General features: G+C 37.4%; 1 protein-coding gene and 1 long non-coding RNA gene across 2 annotated transcripts; one reads left to right on the top strand and one right to left on the bottom strand.

Annotated features, from left to right (window-relative positions):
• The first annotated feature begins 30 nt into the window (after positions 1 to 30).
• Positions 31 to 3010, top strand: LOC138889206 (uncharacterized). Its single transcript, XM_070172474.1, has 4 exons — positions 31 to 1529; positions 1815 to 2208; positions 2428 to 2536; positions 2589 to 3010. The coding sequence occupies exons 1-4, from the start codon at positions 31 to 33 to the stop codon at positions 3008 to 3010; spliced, it is 2424 nt and encodes an 807-aa protein (XP_070028575.1).
• Positions 3011 to 19577: 16567 nt separating this feature from the next.
• Positions 19578 to 27263, bottom strand: LOC104212242 (uncharacterized). Its single transcript, XR_707310.2, has 3 exons — positions 26374 to 27263; positions 26028 to 26078; positions 19578 to 19901 (listed from the first exon to the last, which is right to left on the bottom strand). It is a non-coding gene; the product is annotated as an uncharacterized lncRNA (long non-coding RNA).
• Positions 27264 to 27510: the final 247 nt, after the last annotated feature.

Raw genomic sequence — 27510 nt, 5'->3', positions numbered from 1 at the left:
CTAGTTTGGAAAATCCAAATAATACAATTGATGCAGACGCTGAAAGTTGGCGACATTAGAGTGAAAGATCCACCACCCGCAGTTGTGATGAACGAAAGGGAGGAAGAAAACCCCAACTCAAAGTTTCTAGAACGGGAAGAAAGAGATGTCTTGATTAGAAGTTGGCTAACTGGAACTATGACGGAAGAATCAATGTTCCTCATTATTGGATGCACTTCGGCCAAGCAAATTTGGCAAAGTTTTGAGGATAATTACCTACAAGCTAGCAAAGATAAGGAATTTCAATTGAAGCAACAAATTCAGAGTATTAAAATGGGGTCAAAAACTGTGGATGAGTATATAAAAGAATTCAAGGGAATTTGTGATAGCCTCACTGCTATACACAAACCTTTGGATGAAGATAGTAAAGTTATAAACTTTGCTAAGGGTCTTGGAAACAAATGCAAAACTTTGAGGACAGTTATGTTGGGGAAGCCTCCATATCCAACCTTTCCACAGTTTGTCAATGCACTAAGAGGATATGATATGAGAGAAGAAGATAGCGAGAAAGATCATGTCGATCATGCCATGGCTTTTCAAGCTCAAAAGACACAAGGATCATTTGGTCAAGGCAGAGGAAACTCCTTTAGAGGAAGAGGACAATCAAGAGGAAGAGGTCAGTACGGGCCTAAGTTCAATAACTACAGACCTGGAAGACAATCTAGTTTTCCGACAAATAATCAGAAAAGCTTTTCGTCACAAACAAATCCATGCCAAATCTGTGGAAGAAACAATCACACAGCGGTCTCTTGTTTTTATAGGTGGGATTATTCCTATCAATCCCAACAAGAAACACCACAAGGACTTTCAGCCTTAACAATCAATGAACCATCAGACAACAATCTCTATATGGATTCTGGAGCAACTCACCATATGGTACATACAACAGGTAATCTAAACAACTCAACTTTGTTCAAAGGTTCAGATTTAGTTATGGTAGGTGATGGAAAACTACTCAAAATTACCCATGTTGGAAATAAGGAGATAGGTACAAATCTAAAACTAAAAGATGTCCTAGTTGTACCTAAGTTAAAGAAAAACTTATTGTCTGTAAGCAAGCTTGCAAGTGACAATGCATGTCTTTTGGAATTTACTGACTGTGATTTTGTTCTTAAGGACAAGAAAACAAGGAACCTACTACCAAAGGGGAGTAGGAAAGGAGACCTATATGCCTTGGATTCAAATAAAGCAGATGGAGAGGTGCATCGCACTTTAGCTGCTATACGTTCAAATAAAGCATCACATGAAGTCTGGCATCAAAGACTAGAGCATCCTAATTCTAGGACAATGAAATTTTTACATTCCAACAGATTAGTTAGATTTAGTAGTTGGAACAAGAACTTTTCTATTTGCACTGCATGTCAAATGGGAAAAAGTTGTAAGCAACCTTTTGAGAATTCAAATAAAATTGAGATTGAACCTCTTATCAAAGTTCATTGTGATCTATGGGGTCCTTCGTGCTATGGAAGAGGAAATGGAGGCTTTATCTCGTAATAGAACTTGGCAACTTGTACCTCGTGATTCTTGTATGAATGTAGTTGGCTCAAAATAGGTTTTCAAGACTAAGTTGAAGGCAGATGGTACAATAGACAGGTTCAAAGCTCGTCTAATTGCAAAAGGATACAACCAAATTGAAGGACTCGACTTTGAAGATACATTTAGTCCCGTCGTTAAAGCCACCACTATTCACGTTGTTCTAACCTTAGCAACAGTTCGGAAGTGGCCTCTTCGACAACTAGATGTGAAAAATGCTTTTCTTCATGGATGACTTAAAGAAACGGTCTATATGGAACAACCCCTGGATTCCAAGATCCAACCTCTCCCAACCATGTTTGTTTGCTTCAACGAGCCATCTACGGATTAAAACAAGCTCCAAAAGCATGGTTTCAGTGGTTCAGTGAAGCTCTACTTCAGCTGGGTTTTAAAGGAAGTCATGCTGACTCGTCTCTATTTGTTCTTCGCAACAACACTACCATCATTATATTGTTGTTGTACGTTGATGATATCGTAATAACTGGAAATAATCCAGTACTTCTACATTCATTGATCTCTCAATTGAGTAGTCAGTTTGCTTTAAAAAACATGGGTAACCGTCATTTCTTCTTAGGCATTGAAGTCATCCCATATAGAGAAGGTCTTTATCTTAGCCAAACCAAGTATGCTCAGGATGTTCTTCGTTAAACAATGATGCATTGTTCTCGAGCGCTTCATACTCCACTATCCCAAAAGAATGATCTCCACACAACAATAGGTACAACAGTTGATCCGTTTCCCTATCAAAGTACTGTGGGAGCTCTTCAATACCTGACGTTAACATGACCTGAACTCACCCACGCAGTAAATCAAGTTTGTCAATTTATGCAAGCTCCTACTACTGTACACTGGCAGGGAGTAAAGCGCATCCTTCGTTATCAAGCTGGGACTGTAAATTTTGGCCTTCGCATTACGTCCAGATCATCCCTACAAGTTGTCGGCTTCTCAGATGTCGACTGGGCAGGTTGTGCCATCACTCGCAGGTCCACAACTGGTCTTTGTGTCTTCTTAATTAGGCGCAAATTGCATTTCCTGGTCATCGAAGAAGCAACACACAGTAGCAAAATCGAGTGCCGAAGCTGAGTATCGCGCGCTAGCCGCTCTTGCTGCTGACGTCACTTGGATAGTTCATCTTTTGCATCATGTTGGTGTTTTACTTGCTTCTCCACCAGTTCTTTACTCGGATAACATCAGTGCGTTGCATTTGTCAAGTAATCCAATTCTCTACGCTCGAACAAAACATGTCGAATTAGACTACCACTTTATAAGGGAAAAGGTTACATCAGGTGCCATGGTTACAAAATATGTGCCTTCACTAAATCAAGTCGCTGACATCTTTACAAAAGCTTTGACGAAGCAACAATATCAGTTTCTGAGGAGCAAGCTTGGAGTTGTCTCGCTACCAACCTCCAGCTTGAGGGGGATGAAAGTGAGTTGAGAAAGGAATCCCAATCCATGTCCATGAAGGAGTTTGGAAACGCGGAGTTAAAGTCCTAATCTGTGTAGAAGGTAGAAGTTGTATAGTTATAGAGTTAGTAATTAAGTATAATTCAACAGATTAGCTATGTGTATAAATAGAGACAAAGTTGGAGAATAGAGGCAGTGAAATAGACAATACGCTGCATCTTTGTTACAACCCTTCGGTTTCTGTAGATTCTTCATGTGGTAGCATTTTTCACCGCTCCAGCAGTAATACTCTTGACTTGTCCCCTCCAGGATACAACAATCCGGCAATGTCGTATGACTCGAACAAACTCTGGACAAGTTGTTGAGTCTAAAGTTTCACCAAGATGAACACCTTCCTTCAACAAAAATAATATTAAAATAATATTCTCTTTTGTAGAGAATAAGTTGGAGACTTAGATTTTTCTCTTTCTCTTAATTCTCTTTTTCACTATACCAATTTCACTTTTTTCATGCACGTTACAATATTTTCACACCTTCAACACAAGGAAGAAACACCACCATTTATAGGTGTAAAATTTCTTCCATAGAATAAATAACAAAGTAGTTGGATAATAAAATTGTAGAACATGGTTGGTGGTTACCAAATTTAATCTTTAGTGGGTAATTAGTGGTAGATCATGGCATTAGTGATTTCATGAGTTACACCAAATTAATGATCACTTTCTTGCCAATTTATAACCATTATCTCACAAGAAGCACTACAAAAAAAAGTTGGAATAAGCTACGAACGTCGTCGCTAATCTGTCGCTAAAATGCTCGTAGCTAGCAGAATCTTTTGATAATCCATCGCTAATCCGTCGCTAAATGAGATTAGCGACGGATTTTTTTGTTTAGCTACAGATTTTGTGAATCGCTAAAACCTGATTTTTTTAGTAGTAAAATAATGCACTTTAATATTATAATTTTAATATTAAAATACACTAACACCAACATTCCTCCACTTATTTTAATATTAAAATAAGAGAGTTTATCAGATGAAGGGAGACTATTATGCATAATGAAGGTGTGCTCTCCATTGAACCTCCACTTAGTAAAACAACAACCTCTATTCCAGAGTCAGTAGTGGTCTCACATTTGAACTATGACTGCTTTAGGGAAATAAAGTATCACTGCTTACACATAATAATCAAGATATTAACATGAGCTTTATTAGCGAGCACATTATGTCCTTGTGCTATCCCGATTTTCATGAGTGTTTTTGAGAATAAGCCCAATTCTCATAGGAAGCGACTTACTTCCACACTCACATATGTAAAATTTGTCAAGGGTGCTCATGTAACTCTAACACCCCACTCATATGAACTACAAATTTTCATTAAGAGTTAACAAAACTCAACCTCGCATATCATTACAGGATAAATGCATTCACATTATAGGGATGGAACAATAACAAATATAATAGTACATTTCAAACCAGGCCATCATATGATTCGTTCTTCTCATTGAACCGGGTTATAGGATCTCTAGTCCCCAGGTTGAGTTTCCTCATATATGACTTATGAGTTTATGAGTTTCAATCCCATCCGCCTCGATATGTTCCAGACCATTTCTCTTGCCAAGGCCTTAGTCAGTGGATCTGCAAGATTATCACAAGATTTAACATAATCAACATTAATAGTATCACTTGTCAAGTATAATCTCATAGTACTATGTTTTCTCCTTATATGTCACGAACCAAAATCCCACCTCAGCCGTCGTGATGACACTTAGTCTCTAAGACTAAGTAAGCCGGTCATAATAACAATTCAAGCCATTTTTTTTAAAATAATCGGAAATAATGATACAACCTCCCAAAACTGGTAATACTGAGTCACGAACTCTAACTGAATACATCAAATGATCTCAAGGAAATCAAATATACAATACTGCTCGAATAATAATTGACAGTACGATAAAATGTAAAGACTCCAAGGGACTGCGACGACCAAGCAGCTCTATCTTGAATCTTTGCGATCCCACTGTAACTCTGTTCGAGTCCGATATCTCCAATACCTGGCTCTGTACAAAAATGTACAGAAGTGTAGTATGAGTACATCACAGTCGTTACCCAGTAAATATCAAGACTAACCTCAGTGGAGTAGTGACGAGGTACAACCAAGACACTCACTAATTAATTAACCTGTACGGTGTAGTAGTATATAATATTAGAAAAAAATAGCAATGATGGAAACAAAAATTATTCAATGATATAAACAACAAGGCAACAAGAACACCATATATATTGCTCAAGCGAATAAGGATCACAATTACAACCAATCAATCAAGTCCCTCAAATATACATCTTTCAAATGTAAGTACTTCAAGTATAAATCTTTCAAATATAAGTTTTTGGAATATAATTCCTTCAAATTAAAGTCACCTTGGGACACCTCATTTCATAATCATAAAAATACGGGCCTCAACCCACTTTCATATTTTCACGGTACCTCGTGCCCATATTTCTATCACAACTATACGGATAACTTGCGTGCCAATAATATCAATGTATCTAAGATCCACATGATCAATTTATTTCCAACAAAGTAAGTTTACAGTTTTTAAATCAAGCAAGAAATTAACAAAGAAGTGAATTTATTTTAGAAATCGTTTGGGTGAAGAAAATAACATTTCAATTAAAATGAAGCACCTGATAGCTGCTGATTTGGATGTAAAACTTTTTTAATTTAAAATATAATAGTAATTTCTTTTATTTAAAACAACTCAATCATCGAAATCAGTAAAAACCAAAAATATAATCTTCAAAGCCTCGTACTAAAAAGTCAAAGCCAACACAATGTAACAAGGAGCACAAAACACATAATAATAAAGTCAACTAGTACATCACGGAAGAAGACAAGAATTTACATATTAAATAAAACCAAATCACCAAAGACAAGAACATAAATAAAGAAATCTTAATGGGGCACTCCTGAGATACTGCCTCGTAGTCCCAAATCATAAATAAGTTCACAATATCTCATTTCTTTATATCACCGCGGGAGCCTTCACATTTAATTTTAAAGAAATCATTTTTTCCAAAATAACATCCCGCATTTTAGCCACCCTTATCACGCGCATGACTTCTAGTAGTTCCCCCACTAGCCACGCGTTTCAAGCCACCCTCATGCGTTTCAACACCCTGACCTTATATCACCACATGCGTATTAATATCACAATATTTCACAAATTGCACCTCAAATGCCCAAATATTATAGCATAATACAATTTGTACCTCAAGTGCTCACATATCACAACATATCACAAATTGCACATCAAGTGCTCAAATATTAAAACATATCACAAATTGCACATCAAGTGCTCAAGTATTACAACATATCACAAATTGCACATCAGGTGCTCAATTATTACAACTTGCCACAGAAATCAACAATACATTATTTTTCCACAATAAGAAGCTCACGGCTCGACCATAATGCACACAAAAATCTTAATAAAATATCCGGGAGTGAAAAACTCAACAAAATAATATTCACAATTTAACACTTTGCCTCAATATAATTTACGGCCTTTATAACTCAATACCAATTTCAACAATAAGAACTGAAAAGTAATTCATTAAGAAATAACGCCTTCTTTAATCTAATTTTTTGGCAAATAGATTAATGCCTCCTTTTAAAATTATTTAATAAATTATTTGCAGATAAAAAATCCATAATAAAATTATTTTCACTAAATGACAACTCAACAAACACAGAATTCACATAAACGTCAAGTGGCAATCACACCAAATTATCATATAAAAACAACCTTGGCAAACAAGGAAAGAGGCATGACAAATAAGGGATTTAATAAGTTCCAACAATTTTTTAATTTAATACTTAAGGATGTATACAAATTTTAACAGATATAATTTGCACATATAAACCAAGTACGTACTCGTCACCTCGCGTACATGATTTTCATTCACATAATTTCCACATAAGACTCGATGACTAAGGGAAAATTCCCCCACACAAGGTTAGCCAAGATATTTATCTTTTTGAAGTTAGGTCGATATTCCAAAATAGTTTCCTTGTTTGAATTGACCTTCGGACAGCTCAAATCTATCCAAATTAATTGTATAACTTCACTAAAATTCATCGGAAATAATGTCGGATAATAAAATGTCGACTTAAAATTTTAGATTAAAAAACCAACCAAAAGTCAACGTGGGGCCGGCCTTTCGGAACACAGCAAAATTTTCACGAAATTCGAACACTCATTCCGATACGGGTTAAACCATACCAATTTTATCAAGCTCCGATAATGAATCGAGCTCTAAATCTTATTTTAAAAATGATGTTTTATACTTCAATACCACACAAGGGGTGGGGGGAGGGGTGATTTATGTGGTGTCCAATTTTTCACTTAACCTGATTATAGAAGGACCTGGTTCTTCTATGTGTTCCAACTACTACTGTTGCGGAATAATAAGTACAGAAATTAAAGAACACAGAAATTTTACGTGAAAAATACCTGGCTCAAAAGGTGAAAATATCACGACCTACTTTCCTGTAGGATTTTCCCAAACTCTCCACTAAAATCACTGAGCCAAAAACTGCATTTACAAAAACTCTTTTGTAAACCTAGGACTAACTCTAATCGCGTTGTAGCATGCAGCCTCAACTGGTGACAACTTCAAGTTAACTCTAACTTGAAAACATTGAGTACCTAATACAATTGCTTCTAGATAAAGCTGAAAGATACAATATGAAAACACCTACTACAATTGAACTAGAATAAAAGACCGACACTTAGAACTGGTTCTTCTATCTGGTTCAAGTAGCTTCAGGTTTGCACGCTTGAATCACACACAAATTGCTTACAAAATTGCCTTGCTATTTTGCTCTCAATTCACGTTTAACTTTTGCTTATGTGCGTTACCTGTAAAAGAGAACAACACTGATATTTATAGAGTTAGAAAATAGAGATTGACTAGAATTCTGATGCTACTCTTCCTTGGTGGAAGAGTTCTAGTTGATCTCAACCTCTAACTCCATCCTTCTCTTAAACTGTGTTCTCTTTGAGTAAGGAGTCCTTCTCCTTATCCCATATGAAATTATTTCGATCAGGATCAAGAGATATTACTTCATTCAAGATAAGTCTATCTCTTTCACGTGCATCTCACATGCTTATGTCTGTCCATATCTGTGCACTAGGATGAACCTGGTTCATGTCTGAGTTCCTTTGTCAATCTTCAAAACTTAACCTTTACTTGAGACAACAAATTCCCCCTTTTTGATGATGACAAACTCTGTGCTTTTCATCCACTTAGGCCCTGTCAGAACTCAGCTTAACATCAATGCAAAGTTAAAATTTTTTCACTTATCATCAAGGACCGGGTGCATTAGGTTATAAACATCACTATTCAGAATATAAGGCACAATATCTCTTTCCCCTTTTGGAATCATCAAAAAGTTGCATAAACAAAGTATGATTCCTAGATATTAAAAATTACTCATGGCCACTGGGGCAACTGCAAATGCATTCATGGATTAATCATCAGTAATCAACTACACATATTCAATATTAAGGAAAAATATCAACAAGAGCAAAAGCAGCAAACTTCATTGATAGAGAATATGATTCTACCACAATCCTCAAAAAGAAACCAAAACAGTTAAAACATGATCAAAACAAAAGAAATCCCTTATCTAGGTCACTGAAAGGTCTGGGCAAAGGCTAGAAAACTAAGGCTTAGAAGAGCTAGGGGCTTGGTTATTGGCTTGGATAAGGTGCAACATATCTTTAGGGATTCCATCATTCTTCTCCCTTTCATTAGCGAGCTCAGTTCTGAGGGCATCTCTCTCAGATTCCACCTCTGCCAAGCGAGCCTTCAGCCTACCTATCTCAGCGTCCTTTACCCCACTCTGCTTCACTAAGGCTCTGACCTTGCTGTTGACAGATGTCTTTTTAGATAAACCAGGTTCATTGGGAATGACATTGACCTCATAATCACAAGCAATCAGAGTATTGATTCCAAAATGGTCTTTGTTTGTGGTCATCTCCCACTTCTTCAGTGGCACCTTACAACAAGCAAGAACAGTAGTGATAATAAAACCATAAGGAGTGGCATGGGCCTTGGAACCATTGATAACCCTATCAAGTGTCTTGATCATAAATCCAGGCCAGTTGATCTGCCGCCCACTTTCAAGACACTCCATCAAAACCAGATCCATGCAGTTAGCGATGTGTCTTCTTTCCTGCCTAGGCAACAAACACCTGTTGACAAATTCAAACAGGACTTTGTGGCATGGCTTTATTTCACTCTTATACACAACCTTGGCCTCATTCACTTCTGTGACATCACAAAACTTCATAGTAATGGCAAAGGCAGTAGGAAGGGAGTCCAGACTCGACCATTCTTGCCTTGCGTAGTCACCATATCCTTCAGAAGGAATGCCAAGGATTTCACCCAGTCTTTTTGCATCAAAAGACACTTTAACCCCTTTCACCTCGCTGGTAACTCTGCCATCCTTGAATTCTGCATTCGCCATGAACTCAATAATCTCATTTCTCACCGGCCTGCCATCCAACTAAAGGACCATGTCTTTCCAGCCCTGAACAGCTAGAGCATCAACTAGTCGAACCATCCCTGGTTCCTCCAAATCCTTCAAAAGTCTACCCTTCACGATTCTTTATTTACCCAACTTGGCCAGCTTATCTTGTTCATTGTCAGATTCACCCTCTTCTTCACCACTCCAATCTTCTTCCTCAGTGATCTTGACTTGCTTGGCTTTCACAGCAGACCTTGTTTGTTTAGCCAAAGAGGAGGGTTCAACAGACTTGGATACAGATGAAGACTTCTTTGAGGAAGTCTTGGTCTTCTTGGGCTTAGGGGTCTGAACCTCCACATCCACAATCATATGTTCACCTTGATGGACCGGGTCCATCTCATTCACATCAATAGCATCAACAGGCTCTGCCACCTTAGCTTTCCCTTTGTCCATTCTTTTCTTCTTACTTTCTTCCATAGCTTTTTGCAACTCATCCTCACTTTGCTTCAACTTACTTCTTGTGGCCCTTCCTTTTGGTAGAGGAATATCAGTAGTTGTTGGAGAAGCAGCCTTCCTTTTCTTGGAGGTTCTTGCAGTGCTAGGAACTTTTGGTGTCGGAGTTCTCCTTTTCTTAGGGTTATATCTTGCACCCACCTTCATTAGAAAATCTGCTAAGGTTTCCTCAATAAATGAACCAGGTTCATCTGTAGTGTGGGTATTTAATGTGTCTTTTGTTCTAAGGCTTAGATGTTTATGGGTAGTTGATATTTGTACTAATTTATGTTTTCCATGTTGAATTGGTGGTTGCAAAAACTAATTTGTGCCTATTTGACTTGGGTTCTTCTTGAGAAAGAGAGATTGAGTCTAGGAAAATAGTCCAACAAGGAATTGGGGTGTACTCAAGAGATTGATAGCCCCAATTAAAGGGCTAAACCTAGAGATAGTATACCTGACTTGAGCCTATATTGCTTGCACAATTTCGACACCCAATTGGTCTTGAGAAAGTCAATTAGGGCAAAGTCACTCAAGCTACCGAGAGGTATACAGTGAGTAGTTCCGTGCATTGGCTATACCACAATCCCCAACATAATAGCTTTGCCTTAGGCTTTAGATCCCGTCAAGTATCACCCAGGAGAAAGTCACTTCCCTAGTGCCTATTTAACTATTTAGAAAACCTTACAAGCATTTACTCCTAGTTTAATTTAGTATCTCTTTAGTATAAAAGTAGAAGTAACAAACAACAATTATGATTGGAAGTGTAATTAAGAGCACTACGCATTTCTAGTTCAGATAGGAATCCAATTCCCAATTCTAGCTCCCTGTAGATTCGATCCCGACCATCTCGGGTAAAAGCTGCTTCGACCGCTCTTGCCACTTTGTAGTGGTGTAGGGTTGGCTCCGACCACTTTGCACCACTGAAAGTCGGAGGCTGAAGTCTACCAAACCTCTCCAACTTGCACTGCTCGTCCTTTGGCATAGCAGGAGCTACATAGTCCTGAACAGCTGCAACCGGCTAGGCTGGAGGTGCCCCCAGTGTCTGAAGTCCCTGCATGACTTGCTCAGGTGTGCGAGCGGCGGGAGTCTGAGTGCCTCCTCCGACCTGAGAAGTAGCTGCGGCTGTAATAACTGAGACCGCCTGAGTTAGGCCAATGCATATTGATAGAATCTGAACCAAGGCTTCCTAAAGACCCGGAATCACAATGGGCACAACTGGTGCCTGAGCGGGTGCTGCTGGAGTGTCTATAACTGGGACCTGATCCTGAACTGGGGCGGCTGGTGGATCTGCAGGTACTGCCCTAGCTGCTGTGCGAGCTAAATCCCTGCCCCTACCACAGCTTCGACCGCGTCCTCGACCTCTGGTGGCCACAGCTGGTGGTACTGATGGTTGTCCATCCTGACCGATCTCTCGTGTCCTCACCATCTGTGAGAGAATAGAATAACAGAAGTTCAGTACTAAGATCAACAGATTCGCACGACAAGAATTTCAAGAATATGAAGTTTTTCCTAAAGGTCCTGCAGCCTCCCGAGGATAAATACAGACATCTCTGTATCGATCCGTGAGACTCTACTAAACCCGCTCATGACTCGTGAGAGCTATGTAACCTAGGCTCTGATACCAACTTGTCACGACCCTAAACCTGGACCCGGTCGTGATGGCACCTATCGTGAAACAAGGCCAGCTGAGACAAATTCCCAATCCATTTAAACAGTTATAATAATTCAATTTAAGTCATTAATAAGTGATAAATACCAAAAATAGAGTGAAGCAAAACAAATGAGGAAATAAACACAGCTCGACATCGGGGTATCATCAGTCATGAACATTTAAATATCCTTGTAAGAGTAGAAAAAGTCTACATAGTCTATTACAAATCCAGTACAAATGAAAATAAAGAAAGGAATGAGAAGCAGTGGGCTGTGCACGCTGAGCAGCTACCTAGTGGACTCTGAACAGGCTGTCGGAAGCAATCAACCCTTGCTAGCAAGACCCAAGGTTCCTGAATCTGCACACAGGGTGCAGGGAGTAATGTTAGTACGCCAACTCAGTGAGTAATAAAAGTAAAGGAAGCTGAGCGATAAGAAAACACATAAAATACAGCAACATGCTACAAAGAGGCGGTATAAAGCCAATACAATGCAATAAAATAGTGAAAACTTATAAAAACACCTTAGTTCAGCAAAAACCTCTTAAAAAGGTCTTTTAATAGTTCAAACGAGTAAATGAAAACAGGGAGAAAAGATAGACATATGAATCAGCCCATCGGGCAAAATACCAACAGAACCAGCCCCTCGGGCAATAACATGGAACAACATCAGCCCCTAGGGCTATATCACATCTCACACTGGGTACCCATGCTCACCGGGGGTGTACAGACTCCGGGAGGGGTCCTTTTATGGCCCAACCGCAATATCAAGTCATCTCGTGGTATAATCAAACATGCACTCAGTCTTATAACAAGCCACCACTTGGTGTAACAAATCAGGCCCTCGACCTCATAATCATGAATCAGTATATCAGTGTTGCGGCGTACAGCCCAATCCAAAAGTATCCTCACAACAGAGGCCCTCGGCCTTACTCAGTCAGAATCTCACAAGCCACTCGGGCAACAGTAAAACATGATGCTCAGCCCCAAATATCATTTAAAATACAAAAACAAGTAAAGATGGCTGATTGTGAAAATAGTAGAATATAGCATGACCGAGTATAACTACGAAGTCAAAACAATGAGGAATATTAGTAAAAATCCCCTAAGGGTTCAAACGGTTGACACGAGGCCCAAATATGGCATTCATCCCAAAACATGATGATAGCAAATAATTTTCAATCAAATACGCAGTTAAACAATCATATGGGATGGACTAAGTCACAATCTCCAACGGTGCACGACCCCACGCCCGTCTTCTAGCGTGTGCGTCACCTCAAAATAACACAACGATGTGAAATTCGGGGTTTCATACCCTCAGAACAACATTTACAATCATTACTCACTTTTATCCGGTCCAAACTCTAGCCCGCGATGCCTTTGCCTCTCGAATCAGCCTCCGAATGCTCCAAATCTAACCAAAATCAGTACACAACCATCAAAATATACTAAGGGAACAAAGCCCACTTGAAATTAATCAAATTACAACACAAATCCCAAAATTGGCCAAACCCGGCCCCTGAACCCACATCTCGAAATCCAATAAAAATTATATCAATAAACTCCTTATCACTCCCCGAGTTTATTCGTATCAAAAGTACCAAAATCCAATCACAAATAACCCCTCAAATCCCTAATTTTTGATCCCCAATTACAAGCCCTAGTTTTTCAATATTTTGGCTTAAATTCTACAAATTCCATGATTAATTAGGTATAAAATACATTAGGATTGAGTATTAATTCCATAAATCTTGTCTCCAAGTGTTCCCCTTTGATTCTCTCTTCAATCCTCTTCAAAAAGCTCTAAAATAGCCCAAAAATGGTAGAACCTAGGCTAAAAATCGCGGAATTGGTCTTTTAAAACATTCTGCCCAACACTTAAAACCTCTTCTTCGCGAACGCGGTCAACGCCTTGCGTTCGCGAAGCACAACCTGGCATTGACCACTTTTCCTTCATCGCGAATGCGACACCCCGTACGCGAACGCGAAACCTCGGCCTTCCCACTCATCGCGAACGTGACCCCACACCCCGCGAACGCGAAGCTCACTGACCTCAACCCTTCGTGAATGAGAAGGCCAAACCTCCTGCCTCTCATCCTAACCGTTCGCGAACACGAGGGCCCACTCGCGAACGCGAAGGCCAAAAGTGTGCAACACTCACAACAGATTTTATGCAATCTTTTTCATCTTGAAATGATCCGTTCAACCACCCGAAATCACCCGAGGCCCTCGGGACCTCAACCAAACATGCCAACCTATCCCATAACATCATTCAAACTTTTTCCAACCTTGGGAACGCTCAAAACAACATCAAAACACCAAATTTGCATCGGATTCAAGCTTAAGAATTTCAAAAACTCCCAAATTCCGCTTTCGATCAAAAAGTCTACCAAACAACACCCGAATGACCTGAAATTTTGCACACACATCCCAAATGACACAACGGACCTCTTACAACTCCCGAAATTCCATTCCGACCCCTATATCAAAATCTCACCTACCAACCGGAAAACGCCAAAATTCTAATTTCATCAATTAAAGCCTAAATCTACTCTGGACCTCCAAAACACATTCCGATCATTCTCATAAATCCCAAAACACCTCCCGAAGCTATCCGAATCATCTGAACTCACATCCGATCCCTTTATGACATAAGTCAACATTCGGTTGACTTTTCTAACTTAAGCTTACTCAAAAGAGACTAAGTCTCTCAAACCTTACCAAAACCTCTCCGAACCCGAGTCAACCAACCCGATAACAAATAATACCGCTGAACAGGGTAATAAGAAGCAGAAATGGGGGAAACAACGCGGTACTCATGAAACGACCAGTCGGGTCGTTACAGAATATTCTAGAATTATGCTATTGTGTGTAGATTATATTGTGATTGGAAGAAATGCAAATAATAAAAAATAAATTAGTATTGGTGAATGACGTAAGACTAGTGCATGTGAGTCCAAAGTTAACTATTGTTTTGGATAAATTGGAATCTTTGACATGTGGTCATTCTTGTTTTTGACTTTTCTTTTAAAAGGATAATAAAATACTACTCTACCTATATTAAAAATACCAAGATAAAAATATAAAAGAATTATAAAATCATCAGCTTAATAATAAATATTTTTTGTATATTTTCTCTTTCTTATGCAAATGGAAACAAAATTAATATTCTAAAATATAAACTTATAAAAAGTGAAGCAAAGCTAAAAATATCAAAATTAAACTTAAAAACTATTTAAATGTTAAAAGTGGTAAATTTTTGAGTATGGTAAAAAATTAGGTGCTCACAGTATGCCTCTCTTTGCTTGAAAACATGAAGAGTTTTGAAGAAAAGACAAAGTGAGTCGTGTGACTAACTTTTTACCATATCGTTATTCAAAGGAGGAAGAAAATAAAAGAAGAAGTTGCAACCGAGTCCTGGTTTTAGACAACCTATATATCTCTGGTTATAAGGGTATCAGGTCACCTGTAGTTCGAGAAGAATGATGGAATGATGAATTGGGGAGTCGAGTGAGGTTTCGTCAAGGCTCCGGTCCGTGACCCTGTTATTACATCAAAAATCAAAATCTAAAAGAACTAAACAAGTCTATTAGCTATGAATTACAAGATTCCTATCTATAAGTCTTCTCAAGCTTGATCTTGAGTCTTGAATAGTTCTTCATGCAGACTTTTAATTTGAACCTTGATGCTTGCAAGCTGTAGGTGCTAGTTCATTCTTCTACGACTTCTTCTGATAAGAACGGGGAATGCAGTGCTCGTGACTTCAGTCATGACTTGAGCAGTTCACATCTTTCATCTGCTTCTGCATTTTGGATTCACTTCTTTTCTTTTTCTTCTCATTATTTCGGATTGATACTTCTTTCTGGTCATCTCGAACCTTGTGTCTCGAGATAAAACCTGCTTAGATACCAAAACAAACAAACGAACGAAATTTTTCTACCCTAGTTTTCACTAGAAAAATTTTGTGAGTTATTTGTAACAAAAAACTCTAAACTACTTCATTATCGAAAGCAATAAAAGCCGGGAGTGGTGTACCCCAAAAAGATCGTGATGCTTTTTTATGGTGTTCCTTTATTGTCAAAAAGATGTCTTAACTAAGGATTGGTGTACCTTATGTTGGGAAAATGCAGCTAGGGAAAGATGTATCATACGCTAACATGTGACTGATTGTTTTTAAAAAAATAAAAATAAATTTCCCAACGCTTATTTTTTGAATACATGAACAAACGATTCTTTTTTTTCAAACCAGACTTCTTTTTTTTTTTTCAATTATCCTAGGAGAGCAGCTAGGGAAAGATGTATCATACGCTAACATGTGACTGATTGTTTTTAAAAAAATAAAAATAAATTTCCCAACGCTTATTTTTTGAATACATGAACAAACGATTCTTTTTTTTCAAACCAGACTTCTTTTTTCAATTCATCAAACTAGGTTTTCTTATCTTAGGAGAAAGATTCATCAGATTAAGATGTTTATCCTAGGAGAAAGATTCATCAGACTAGATTTTTTTTGTTGTTATCTTAGGAGAAAGATTCATCAGACTAAGACTTCTATCCTAGGAGAAAATTCATCAGACTAGATTTTTTATCTTAGGAGAAAGATTCATCAGACTAAGATTTCTATCCTAGGAGAAAAATTCATCAGACTAGGGCTTCTTATTTTATTATCTTAGGAGAAAGATTCATCAGACTAAGACGTTTATACTAGGAGAAAGATTCATCAGACTAGGTTTTTTTTTGGTTATCTTAGGAGAAAGATTCATCAGACTAAGATTTTTTATCCTAGGAGAAAAACTCATCAGACTAGGTTTTTTTTTCTTTTTTTTTTGTTATCTTAGGAGAAAGATTCATCAGACTAAGATGTTTATCCTAGGAGAAAGATTCATTAGACTAGATTCCTTATCTTAGGAGAAGGATTCATCAGACTAAGATTGTTTATCCTAGGAGAAAAATTCATCAGACTAGTTTTTTTGGTTATCTTAGAAGAAAAATTCATCAGACTAAGACGTTTATCCTAGGAGAAAGATTTATCAGACTAGGTTTCTTATCTTAGGAGAAAGATTCATCAGACTAAGATTATTTATCCTAGGAGAAAATTTATCAGACTAGGGTATTTTATCTTAGGAGAAAGATTCATCAGAGTAAGACGTTTATCCTAGGAGAAAATTCATCATACTAGGTTTTCTATCTTAGGAGAAAGATTCATCAGACTAAGATGTCTATCCTAGGAGAAAGTTCATTAGACTAGGTTTTTTATCTTAGGAGAAAGATTCATCAGACTAAGATTTTTATTGGGAGAAAAATCCATCAGACTGAGACTTTTATCCTAGGAGGAAAAAATGTGAAGAGCAATGGAAAAATTTATGCACACTAGCAAGACAGATAAAGGTAAAGATTTCAAAAACTTCCCTTTGTCGACTCTTCTCTTATCTTCTTTTTTTTTCTTTTTTTTTTGTTTTTTTAACCACTTTCCTTACACTGCTTTGTTCCTGTTTCAAACTAAGGAAATTTTGTCAGTTTTGAAAGTGGTGGTCGGTTTGTGGTCTTTAGTCTTGGGCAACTTGGCTTTTGCTCAATCAACTTGAGTCGGTTTCAAGAGATTTTTGCTCTGCATCAATCCTGATTGTTTCACACCTAGTACCATTTGTATTTGTGGCTCAATCAGCCTTATCCCAACTGGAGATATTTGCTTAGGTGACCTTTTCTGATATCTTGAATGGCTTCTTGTTTTTTGAGCAATTTGTCTGTCAGAGAGAATCACAAGTTATCTTTGCTTGCGCCAAGTAGGCTGACAAGAGTCTTTTGAGGGGAAACCATTTTCATGAATCCTCAAAGCATGTTGACTGTAATAACTGAGTGTATCAGCCAAGTTTACTTTATGCAACTGAAAAGCTGGTAGCATATTTTGAAATCTTTTCTTGCTTGTTTTGATAAGGACAGACTTAGAGTGAAGGACACAATGATGCAAAGAAACAATACAAAAAGGAATGCCTTTGTCGGGAAGGAAAAAAGGAAGATATTTTCTTTGCGGTAACTAGCCTTAATGATCATGACATGCATTTTGGACTTAACGGCCTGATCTATCAAACTGACCGAATCTTCCCTTTTACCATTCTTATGACTTTGAAGTCAGGCTTGTTTATGCCAATTCTTTGTATCAGCTTCACGGCTCACTTTCGACTAGTGGTGCCCCGAGAGATTTTCACCAAAAAGTCTCTCTCATTTATTTATCTCTACTTACCGTTACCTTACAGTGCCCGTGAGGGTTTTCACTATTTCTCATTTTTCTTTTTTTTTTCTTTTTCTTTGCCCTTCTTTTTTCTTTTGTGAGCAACCTGACAATGTTCTATGATGCATGACAACTGCTGCTCATTGCATGCGTCTCTTGGCATTTTTGAAGGCATAACGGGAGGTCTTTATTTGGAAGGTTTTTTTGACAGGGTTGGAAAGAAGGGTCGGCATGAAGGCTCAAAGTAGACTCAAAATGAGGGGTTGTAGACTTACAACTCTTGGAATCGACTCTTTCAAAAGTGAAATAAAATCTTTGCCCCAGTTTCAGATACTGGGGATTTTTTCTCTTTTGTTTTTTGTCTCTTATTTGGTTGGACCAAACCGTGTAAGGCTGACTACATATCCATTTTTTAAGGAATCAGGTCAAACGTAGTTCAAACATCTGACCTAACTATTTTTTTCCATCTTTCTTTCTTCTTTTTTGTTTATTCTTTTTCTTTCTCTTTTTTTTTTCTTTTGTTTTCAAAACAAGTTGCCCTAGGCTTTATTTTCTGTGGGCATGAACCTTTGACTATTTTTTTTCACTTGAACTTTCTAAGAGTTGCCCTAGTTTGTACCCTTGGGGTATGGACTTTTCTTTTTGTTTTTATTTTTTTTATTTTTTTGGACTTTTAATTCTAAACTTGATTCCAAAAGAGGGTGGTCAAAGAAAATAACACAGGCTCAAAAGGGATAACAAAGGATATAAAGTATTTGGGTAGCAGAAAAAGGGCCTCCCAGCCTCGAGAACGCCAAACATAGTATCCTTTCGCGATCACAACATTGATGAACATGTCTATCTTCTTGGTGTGTCGTGGTCGAAAGACACTTTTCATATTTTAATGTCGAACTTTCCACCGAACTTCAAATGATTCAACATTCTCAAATCTGATTTTCACAATGATTTTAAAGGTAAAGATCCTTAACCTCCACGGGTATGACTATTCTAGTTCCACTTAAATTTTACTTGAGCTTAATTCCAAAGTGTTTCGATTCTTTATTCATCCTCAAAAGTGTCTTGTTCTCAGTTATCCAGTTCAAAACTAAATCAGTTTTCTAGGAGCTGGTCAAAAATTCCGCATGCATGTCATGTAACTAGAAATAGCGGCGAAAGAACTAAGTATGGAATGACACCAAAGAACAAATTGTATTTCATTGAGTAAAGGATGGAAGGGTTTGGCAATAAGAAAAACAACCTAAAAATCCGAATTACAACCTTGAAATAACCCAGAAACTGAAAATAGAAACAGAACAAACAGACAAAACTCACACAAACAAAATAAAGGGATAGAAGAGTTTGACTTAATAAAACAGATAAAATCTGGATCACAACCCTGAAATCAACCAGATAACAAAAAAAACATCAAAACAAGATACCAAGATTCTTTACTAGAGAGGATGGAATAACTTTTCAATTGCTAAAGCTTGACATTTAGCCACCAATTTGCTCATCAGAATCACTAGGGCCTTCTCCAATTTCAATCAGTTTTTCCTGGATCATCCGTTCTATTTCTCTTTTCAAATCCCGACAACTTTCAACATTGTGCCCCTGGGCATTGGAATGGTATTCGCAACTTTTAGAAGAGTCAAAGTGTCACGACCCAAACCGATAGGCCATTACGGGCACCCGATACCTTACTCAACCGAGTACCAACATAACATATATTTTCATTTCATACTATTATAAATAATTGAGCCGGAAGGCTGCCATGAGATAAGTAGAATACAACATATGAAACCAACTTATACATAAGATACGGGCCTATAAGGCTAACATAACCACTCGTACACTGAACATAGACCGACAAGGCCATACAAAATTTTGCGTACATACCATTTGTCTACAAGCCTCTAAGAAAACACATCTAAATCATACTAACCAAACAAGCAACTCTGAAGCAAATGTAGCGCACCAACATCTTCCACTGAGCTGATAGCCTACTTGGAGGGCTCTCGACCTGTCAATCGGGACCTGCAGGCATGAAACGCAGTGTCCCCAGGAAAAAAGGACGTCAGTACAAATAATGTTCCGAGTATGTAAGGAATGAAATCAGTAAATAATAGACATGAAGTAAAAGACTCGACATGTACGTTTGCATAGCTTTGTAAATCATTTCATTTTTATAATGTCATGAATATGCATATGAATGTCGTACCGTGCATGGGTATATGTGTTCATAACATCATCAAGCCTCTGAGGGCATCCCATCATATCATCTCGGCCACTGTGGGCAAATCATCAACGTATACCAGCTGATCAGGTGGTGGTGCGTATATAACGCCGTAACCTTTTCCTATATTCCATATACATATAATATATATACACACACACATGTATATAACGCCATCTGGTCATGGGTAAATGTACATGAATGCAATGCATGAGAAGTACGTCAATAAAATCTCTTGGAGTGTCATAAGACCATTATGCCTTTGAATAATATCATGAAGTAAACTTTTTCAACTTACATATTTTTCTGAGACACATGAACATATGATAGAATAGCAAGACATATGGAGAATCAAGAACATAAGCATCTCTAACATTTCTATGAATAGAGTCATTTATAGAAGTTGTGCATTTGCACTTTTCGTTTGCATCGTATGGATCATGCCAAAAGAAAGAAGGGATAGCCTTAACATACCCGAGTTGATTCTCTTGACAATCCCTCTAACACACGTCAATTGCGACAACACGTAACAACAAGATCGGAGTAGGAAAAAATCCGTATGATATCCTTGAAAAAGATTGCACCATACTCTGTTATAATTACAAAATCCCACTTTGATTTGAATTGTTGGATTTTGGTTGAAAGACGTTTTATTGAAAGCTTGAAGAATGGCTAACTTCTGATTTATAGTGCCTTTTACTTATCAATTCATGGCGGACATTCTAATTGTAAGAATAGATAGTATTCAGATTGTAGTGATTATTTACAAGATATAGGGAATGAAGGGAATGTGTAACTAACACATTAAATCATTATGCCACCTAATCAAGGAATGACTCTTAGTCATTACTTTATAAGGTGGTTAGCTGCCACGTTTTGGGGGTAGGAGGATTTTGATCTTTATCCAACAATTAATTAATTTACTAGATAATATCCCGCTACCTGATAATTAACCAATTACCCGCATAATTAAGAATTGGCTCAAATTACTTAAAATTCTACTTATTTTTAATACACTTTATATATCCTACTATCATGGTCATATGGTACCTTGTATGGTACTAATCCATAAATATTGGGTATTAGCGCTTGGCCCAAATTTTATCCCAATATGCCAAACTTGGACAAAAATTTATTTTCTTTGACTTGCTTCCCCTTTCATATTCACAAATTTACTCACCACTTATTTGAAATAGCATAATCCTTATAATTTTCAAATAATCTTTTCCTTGGACTGATGTTAATTACCTTACGACAAATTCAACGTACAATATTACAAGGTGCAACATCATCGTAATTTAATACCGTGGGACGTAATATCGACATAATATTGCGGAGCGTAACATAAAGCTTCTTGCACTGGGTCCATATAATTTGGAGGAATAGGTGCAATCATGTCATAATGCTTTAATTTCTCAAACAAGCTTGCATAGGACTCTCCTATTGGTATAAAATTATCTTTCAACCTTTGTTCCCCTTTATACCCCTGGCTTGGATGTAAGTTATAGGGCACTTAAAAATTTTGTGGAGGCTGGTGGAGATTTTGTGATGCTCGTGCTCGCCTTCTAGGGTGTTTTGGTGGTTGGACAATATACTAAGGTGGAGCAACAGAGTATTGTACTTTTTGAGGTGGATAGTAGTGCTCAGGGGAATCATCGGAAACCTAATGAGGCTGCTCATACCTTCGAGATGTTCTCCTGGGACCTCTTCTCGACCCTGATATCATCATGCTTTCTTCATCCTTCTCATTCGTGTCACTAAAATTATCAGATTCAATTTGGACAGTTTGAGTTGCGACTTTGAGAACTATTTGACTTATAATTCTGCCTGTCTTAAGGCCATCTCAACCATTTCCCTAATTTTGATAGCTTCCGAGAAGGATTTGCCCACTGTGGGCATCATATTTTAAAAATAATCTGGCTTTTGAGCCTGAAGGAAGACAATGATTAGCTCGTGTTCATCCATGGGTGGCTTAACTCTAGCTGCTTACTCTCTCCATCTAATGACATATTCCCTAAAACTTTCAGTTGGTTTCTTCTTAAGGTTTGAAAGGGAATTGCGATCTAGGTCAATGTCGATGTTATATTGGAATTGCTTGGCAAAGGCCCGGGCCATGTCATCCCAGACATGCCAGTGAGGTGTCTTGATCAATAAACCATTCAGAGACTAACCCCGTAAGGCTTTCCTCAAAATAAGCCATTAGTAATTCTTCATTTCCTCCCGCACCTCTTAGTTGATTGCAATACTTTTCAAATAGGCTATGGGGTCTCCATGTCCATCATACTTTTCAAATTTGGGATTCTTGAAATCAAATGGCGAACGAACATCGGGGAACATACATAGATCCTTGAAGGCAATACTCTTCTGACCTGCTAACCCTTGCATGTTTTTCAACTATTGTTCTAAGCTTTTTACTCTTTGGGTCATTTCTTCCTATACCATATTTCGGCAGACTTCTCAATCTTTGCAGGAAGATCAAATAGGCAGGAGTGGTACTCAGGAGAGTGGCACTATTCTTGCTGGGTAGCAAATTGTGACTCATGTGCTTTCCTCTACACAACTATCGGCTGTGGGATGGTGAAGACGGGCATAACAACAGTGGTTGTCTGACTGGTTGTCAATGGCATACTTTGGGAGCGCGCAATAGAAGTTCCAACTATAGTCGCATAGTTTGGATAAAGACTGAACCCAGATGGATAGGATTGATCAGACAAGGAAACCGGAGCAGTAGTAGTTGAAATAGGTGTGAACTCTGGAAAATCATGAATAGAAAGGGGTAGTCTTTGACCATTGGCCCATGCTTGACACATTTCAGTCATTTGCTGCTTCAGTACTCTATTTTCCTCAACCACAGTTGACTCTTGTTGAACCCTCTGACCCCGAATCTCTTGACCGCTCGTAACAGCTTCAATGTCAGTTGTCATTGACATTTTTCTCTTAGACCTTGTGAATTATGGATGTGTTGCAGCTTACCACAAACCGACCACCTCAAACTTTCTTCATAATTCAAAACAAACAACATTTTAGAATGGTCACTCTCTTATTTTTTTAAGCACTTCTCTTCCTTCTCTCTCTCTCTCTCTCTCTTTTAAATGATACGATCGAATCTGATGTAGGTTTCCTACGTATCATGTGGGAATATGAATCAGATCTTGCGTAGCTCGGAAAGATCAGAAATAAGTAAATAACCTTTTTTTAATTTTGCGTTTTCTTTGTCTTTTCTAATTTTTGAAAGAAAGACTTATAAAGAAGAAAGAAAATATTTTTGGATTTTTTATTTTAGTTTTTTTTTCAAAATATTTGAAATAAATACTTCTAAAGAAGAAAGAAAATATTTTTTTGGATTTTTGATTTTTTTAAATTTTTGGGAAAAAGACTTCTAAAAAGGTAGAAAATATTTTTTGGATTTTGATTTGATTTTCTTTTCAAATGAAAGACTTCTAAAATGAAAGAAAATATTTTTGGTTTTAAAATTTTTTTATTCGGGATTTTCTAAAGAAGGAATTAAATGATTTTCTTTTTGGATTTTTGAAAATTGGGGGCCAGAACCGATGAGGTTTGCCTACGTATCTCACATCCGGTGTGAATCGGACCCGCATAATTCGGCCAATTTTGACATAACTCGAAAAATGTGGTATTGACTCATTTTGAAATGACTCTTTTCATTTTCAATTTTTAACATTTTTCTCTTCTTCTTTTTTTGAAAAATTTCGGCAGAGTTTCAGGATATTCTCAAATACCGGGATTTTCGAACCAGGCTTAATTTCTCTCCTACCTCACTCTTGGTTTTTCTCTTGATTTTCTTTTCCTAGCCGAACAACATGCAAGCCGAAGCAAATAAAGGTACAAATAGCATGTAAGATGCATCAGGATGGTCTTTTATTTCGGGTACACCTGTCCTAGACAGACCCAAATCATGTGTTGAGTCCCCAAAGTCAAATGCACATGATCCAAACAAACGTTCCTACTAGGGATCCGACATGAGGCTATGTTATTCTAGGTTTAAACCTGGGTGTGTGTATTAGACATGGCTTACCCAAGCGAACAACTTGAATCGAGATGGGAGCGACGTATCGAGAGCACGGAAGTCTACCCAGCCTAGTGGCTGATCTATCCTAGTTCTATTTGAAACGAACTCTAACAGAAAAGTGGGCCATGCATATGGGTGCACCATTTTTTAGAAGACACAGAAGGGAAGCGTAAGAAGACAGTTTAATACACTTCAAATAATATCAAAGCGGTAAATAAGCGGCAATTAGCACATTCAGCCGATAAACACAATAATATCAACAAACAATAAAGCCAAGTACATAATACATTACAAGCTCGAATTCTGAACCCTAAACCAGAGATTCTGAATTCTTGTCCCCAACAGAGTCGCCAAAGCTGTCACTAGGGTTGGGCATAATTTGGTAAATACCGAATTACCATACCGAAACCGAAAATTTTGGTATTTGGTATACGGTATTTTGGTATTTGGTATGGTATTTCTTTCTTGAGCCGAGGGTCTCTTGGAAACAGCCTCTCTGCCCCTCAGGGTAGGGGTAAGGTCTGCGTACATATTGCCCTCCCCAGATCCTACTTGTGGGATTATACTAGGATGTTGTTGTTGTTGTTGGTATGGTATTTAGTTTAAGTTTTAAAAAAAATTGGTATTAGGTATGGTATTTGGTATTTTAAGATAAAATACCGAAATACTGATACCGTACCAAAATATATATTATATTATACAAAACACATATTATCAATTATAACATAAATAAAAAAAATCTAAAATTTTACTTTTCTTTATTCTCAAAGTTCATCAATTAACTCTAAACAAGTAACAAGACATTTCTAATGATAAAATATTCTTTTATGTACATTTTTCTCTATTTGGGTCGATATTTGCTAATTTTGGACAAATTTTTTGTCAACAAACATTTTTAGTTTTATATTTTTGACTACTTTAATTAAGAATATTAGAGTGTATGACTCTATGTATTAGTTAGTATTCAAACAGAATAAACCGAAGTTACCGAACCAAATAAACCAAAACCGAAAGGAGAAAAACCGAACCATACTGAATTTAATTAGGTACGATATTGGTATAGGATTTTGAGAAATCGAATACAAAAAATACTGAACCGAAATGTCTAAATATCGTACCATACCGACCGACGAACACCCCTAGCTGTCATACTTCCTTTTTCCCGAGGGGATAGGAAGTTTTTTTAATTAAAGTGACATTATTCGAAATGAGATTATTTAATTAATTTCAGAGTCGCCACTTGTGATAATTATGGTGTCCCAAGTCATTGGTTTATTTTAAATCCCAAATCGAGGAAATTTGACTCTATTTTAAAGTCCGCGAACATAGAAGACCATGTAAGAAATTCTGTTAACCTGGGAGAAGGTATTAGGTATTTTCGAGTTTCGTGATTTTAGTATGGTGACTTTTAATCATACCTGGCTTAATTAAATTATTTAATTACGTATTTTAGAACCTATGTGTATTTTTTCTTTTACCGTTTTAAAAAAAAACTTGATTACTCGTTATTATGGAATTATCTCGAAACGAGTCACGCGTACGTGTACTCATTTCGTTTGGCGCATCAAGAATCATGTCACGCATACGTCTACACAATTAATAACACTTTATTATTATTAAGAAAATCTTGGCCAAAGTCGCGTGAATGCGTACTTCGATTTTTTTTGAAAATCGTAATTATGTCACGCGAACGTGTACACAATCACGACGATTTAAAACGCGATCTCACTATTCTCAGAAGGAATCCACCAATAACCAATTTCAACAAGTCAAAATCAACAATTATAAAACCTCATATAAAACGAATTACACGTATATATATGGTTATAAATCATAATTAGCCAATATAGCAATTTGAAAAACCAAATGCTTAGGAGATAACAAACATGAACAATACCTAAAAAGTTGTCTCTCTATTTACACTCTTGGTTGAGTTTTTGGCAGAACCCTGTGCACAAGAGTAAGAAAAAGATGAACGCATTGCAAATTCTAAAATCTTCAAATGCCCCATTATTAGAAAATGAGTTAATAAAAGAGCACTAAAGTGTCTCACCAGAAATGAAACGATTATGGAATAATATAAGCTAACAAAAAACACAAACAGAAAAGGTTTCTCTCATGAACAAACAAATGAGGCGAAATGAATAAGGCATTAAAAATACTCGAATTCCATAACTCAAAACCCAAGAATCATGTATTCATAAACAAAACACCATAACAAAGCGAAAAATAGAAAAGCCGACCTTCAATACAAGAGCGTGGCTTTGTAGCTTTGAAACTCAACAACGAACCAAAATGCGGACCCCGAACGGAATAGAACAGAACTAATTGACCATGACCTCGACTGCGACCACGAATCAAAATCCAGGCAAAACGGACATGGCGGTTAAAATAAAAAAAAAGAATTCGTTGCTTCAACCTCTTTTCTCGTGGTAGGTAGGAGAGGGTACCAAGTCGACCAGATTTGGACGACCGTTTCAGGTGTAAAAGAGGTCGTTTCACTGGAGGTTTGTGGCTAGATTTCGAGCTATTTCGCAGTTGGTTTTGTTCAAGTTTGCAAGGCAGCACTTTCAGGGTAGTTTGGAGAGTTCATGGCTGCATTTTCATGGCGAAAAGGTGGCTGTTTTTCACCAGTTTCGCAGCTTTTTTGGACTGAATTTTTGGCTGCATTTTTAAGATGATCTCAACTGGTTTTCATGACTTTTGGAGCTCTTTTGGACTGTTTTTGTGTTGTTTTATAGCTGGGTTTAAATGGAGAAAACTGCTGGAATTTAGGCATTAATTTCGTCGTGTTTTTGGAGGAGAAAGAAGCTGATATTTGAGAGGTTTTTCAGCTGATATTTGAGAGGTTTTTCAGCTGGGATTTGGGCAGCTTAGGGTAGCATTTTCAGGTGTGTTTATGGTGATTGAGAGTGTTTTCAGATCTGGAACAAGGTACTTTGGGGAAGAACGATTTTGGAAGCTTTTAAGGTGACGAAAATGGTCTTTTACAGAGGTGAAGCTGGTTTGTTTCCATGGAGGAAAGGGAGGAGCTATGCTTGTTATTGGAAAAATGTTGCCCTTTCTGTTATCGTGTGTGTTTTTTTCTGTTTTTTCCTTTTTCACGCTGCTGCGCAACTTTTTCTTCTTTTAGCACTAGGATTTTTTTTTTAAAAGGGAAGGGATCCAAATATATAAATATAGTAAAGAAATTTTCTTGGCAAAGAAGAATTGCGACCAGAGTGATAAGGACAGGTGTTATGGGTAAGCTTCCAGGAAAGTGCATTGTTGGGAATATTCTAGAATTATGCTATTGTGTGTAGATTGTGTTGTGATTGGAAGAAATACAAATAATAAAAAATAAATTAGTATTGGTGAGTGAAGTAAGATTAGTGCATGTG

Source organism: Nicotiana sylvestris, chromosome 4, assembly GCF_000393655.2.
Source record: "Nicotiana sylvestris chromosome 4, ASM39365v2, whole genome shotgun sequence".
Taxonomy (NCBI): domain Eukaryota; kingdom Viridiplantae; phylum Streptophyta; class Magnoliopsida; order Solanales; family Solanaceae; genus Nicotiana; species Nicotiana sylvestris.
Note: the sequence above shows the minus strand (reverse complement) of the source record. Positions and strands in the feature narration are given on the sequence as shown.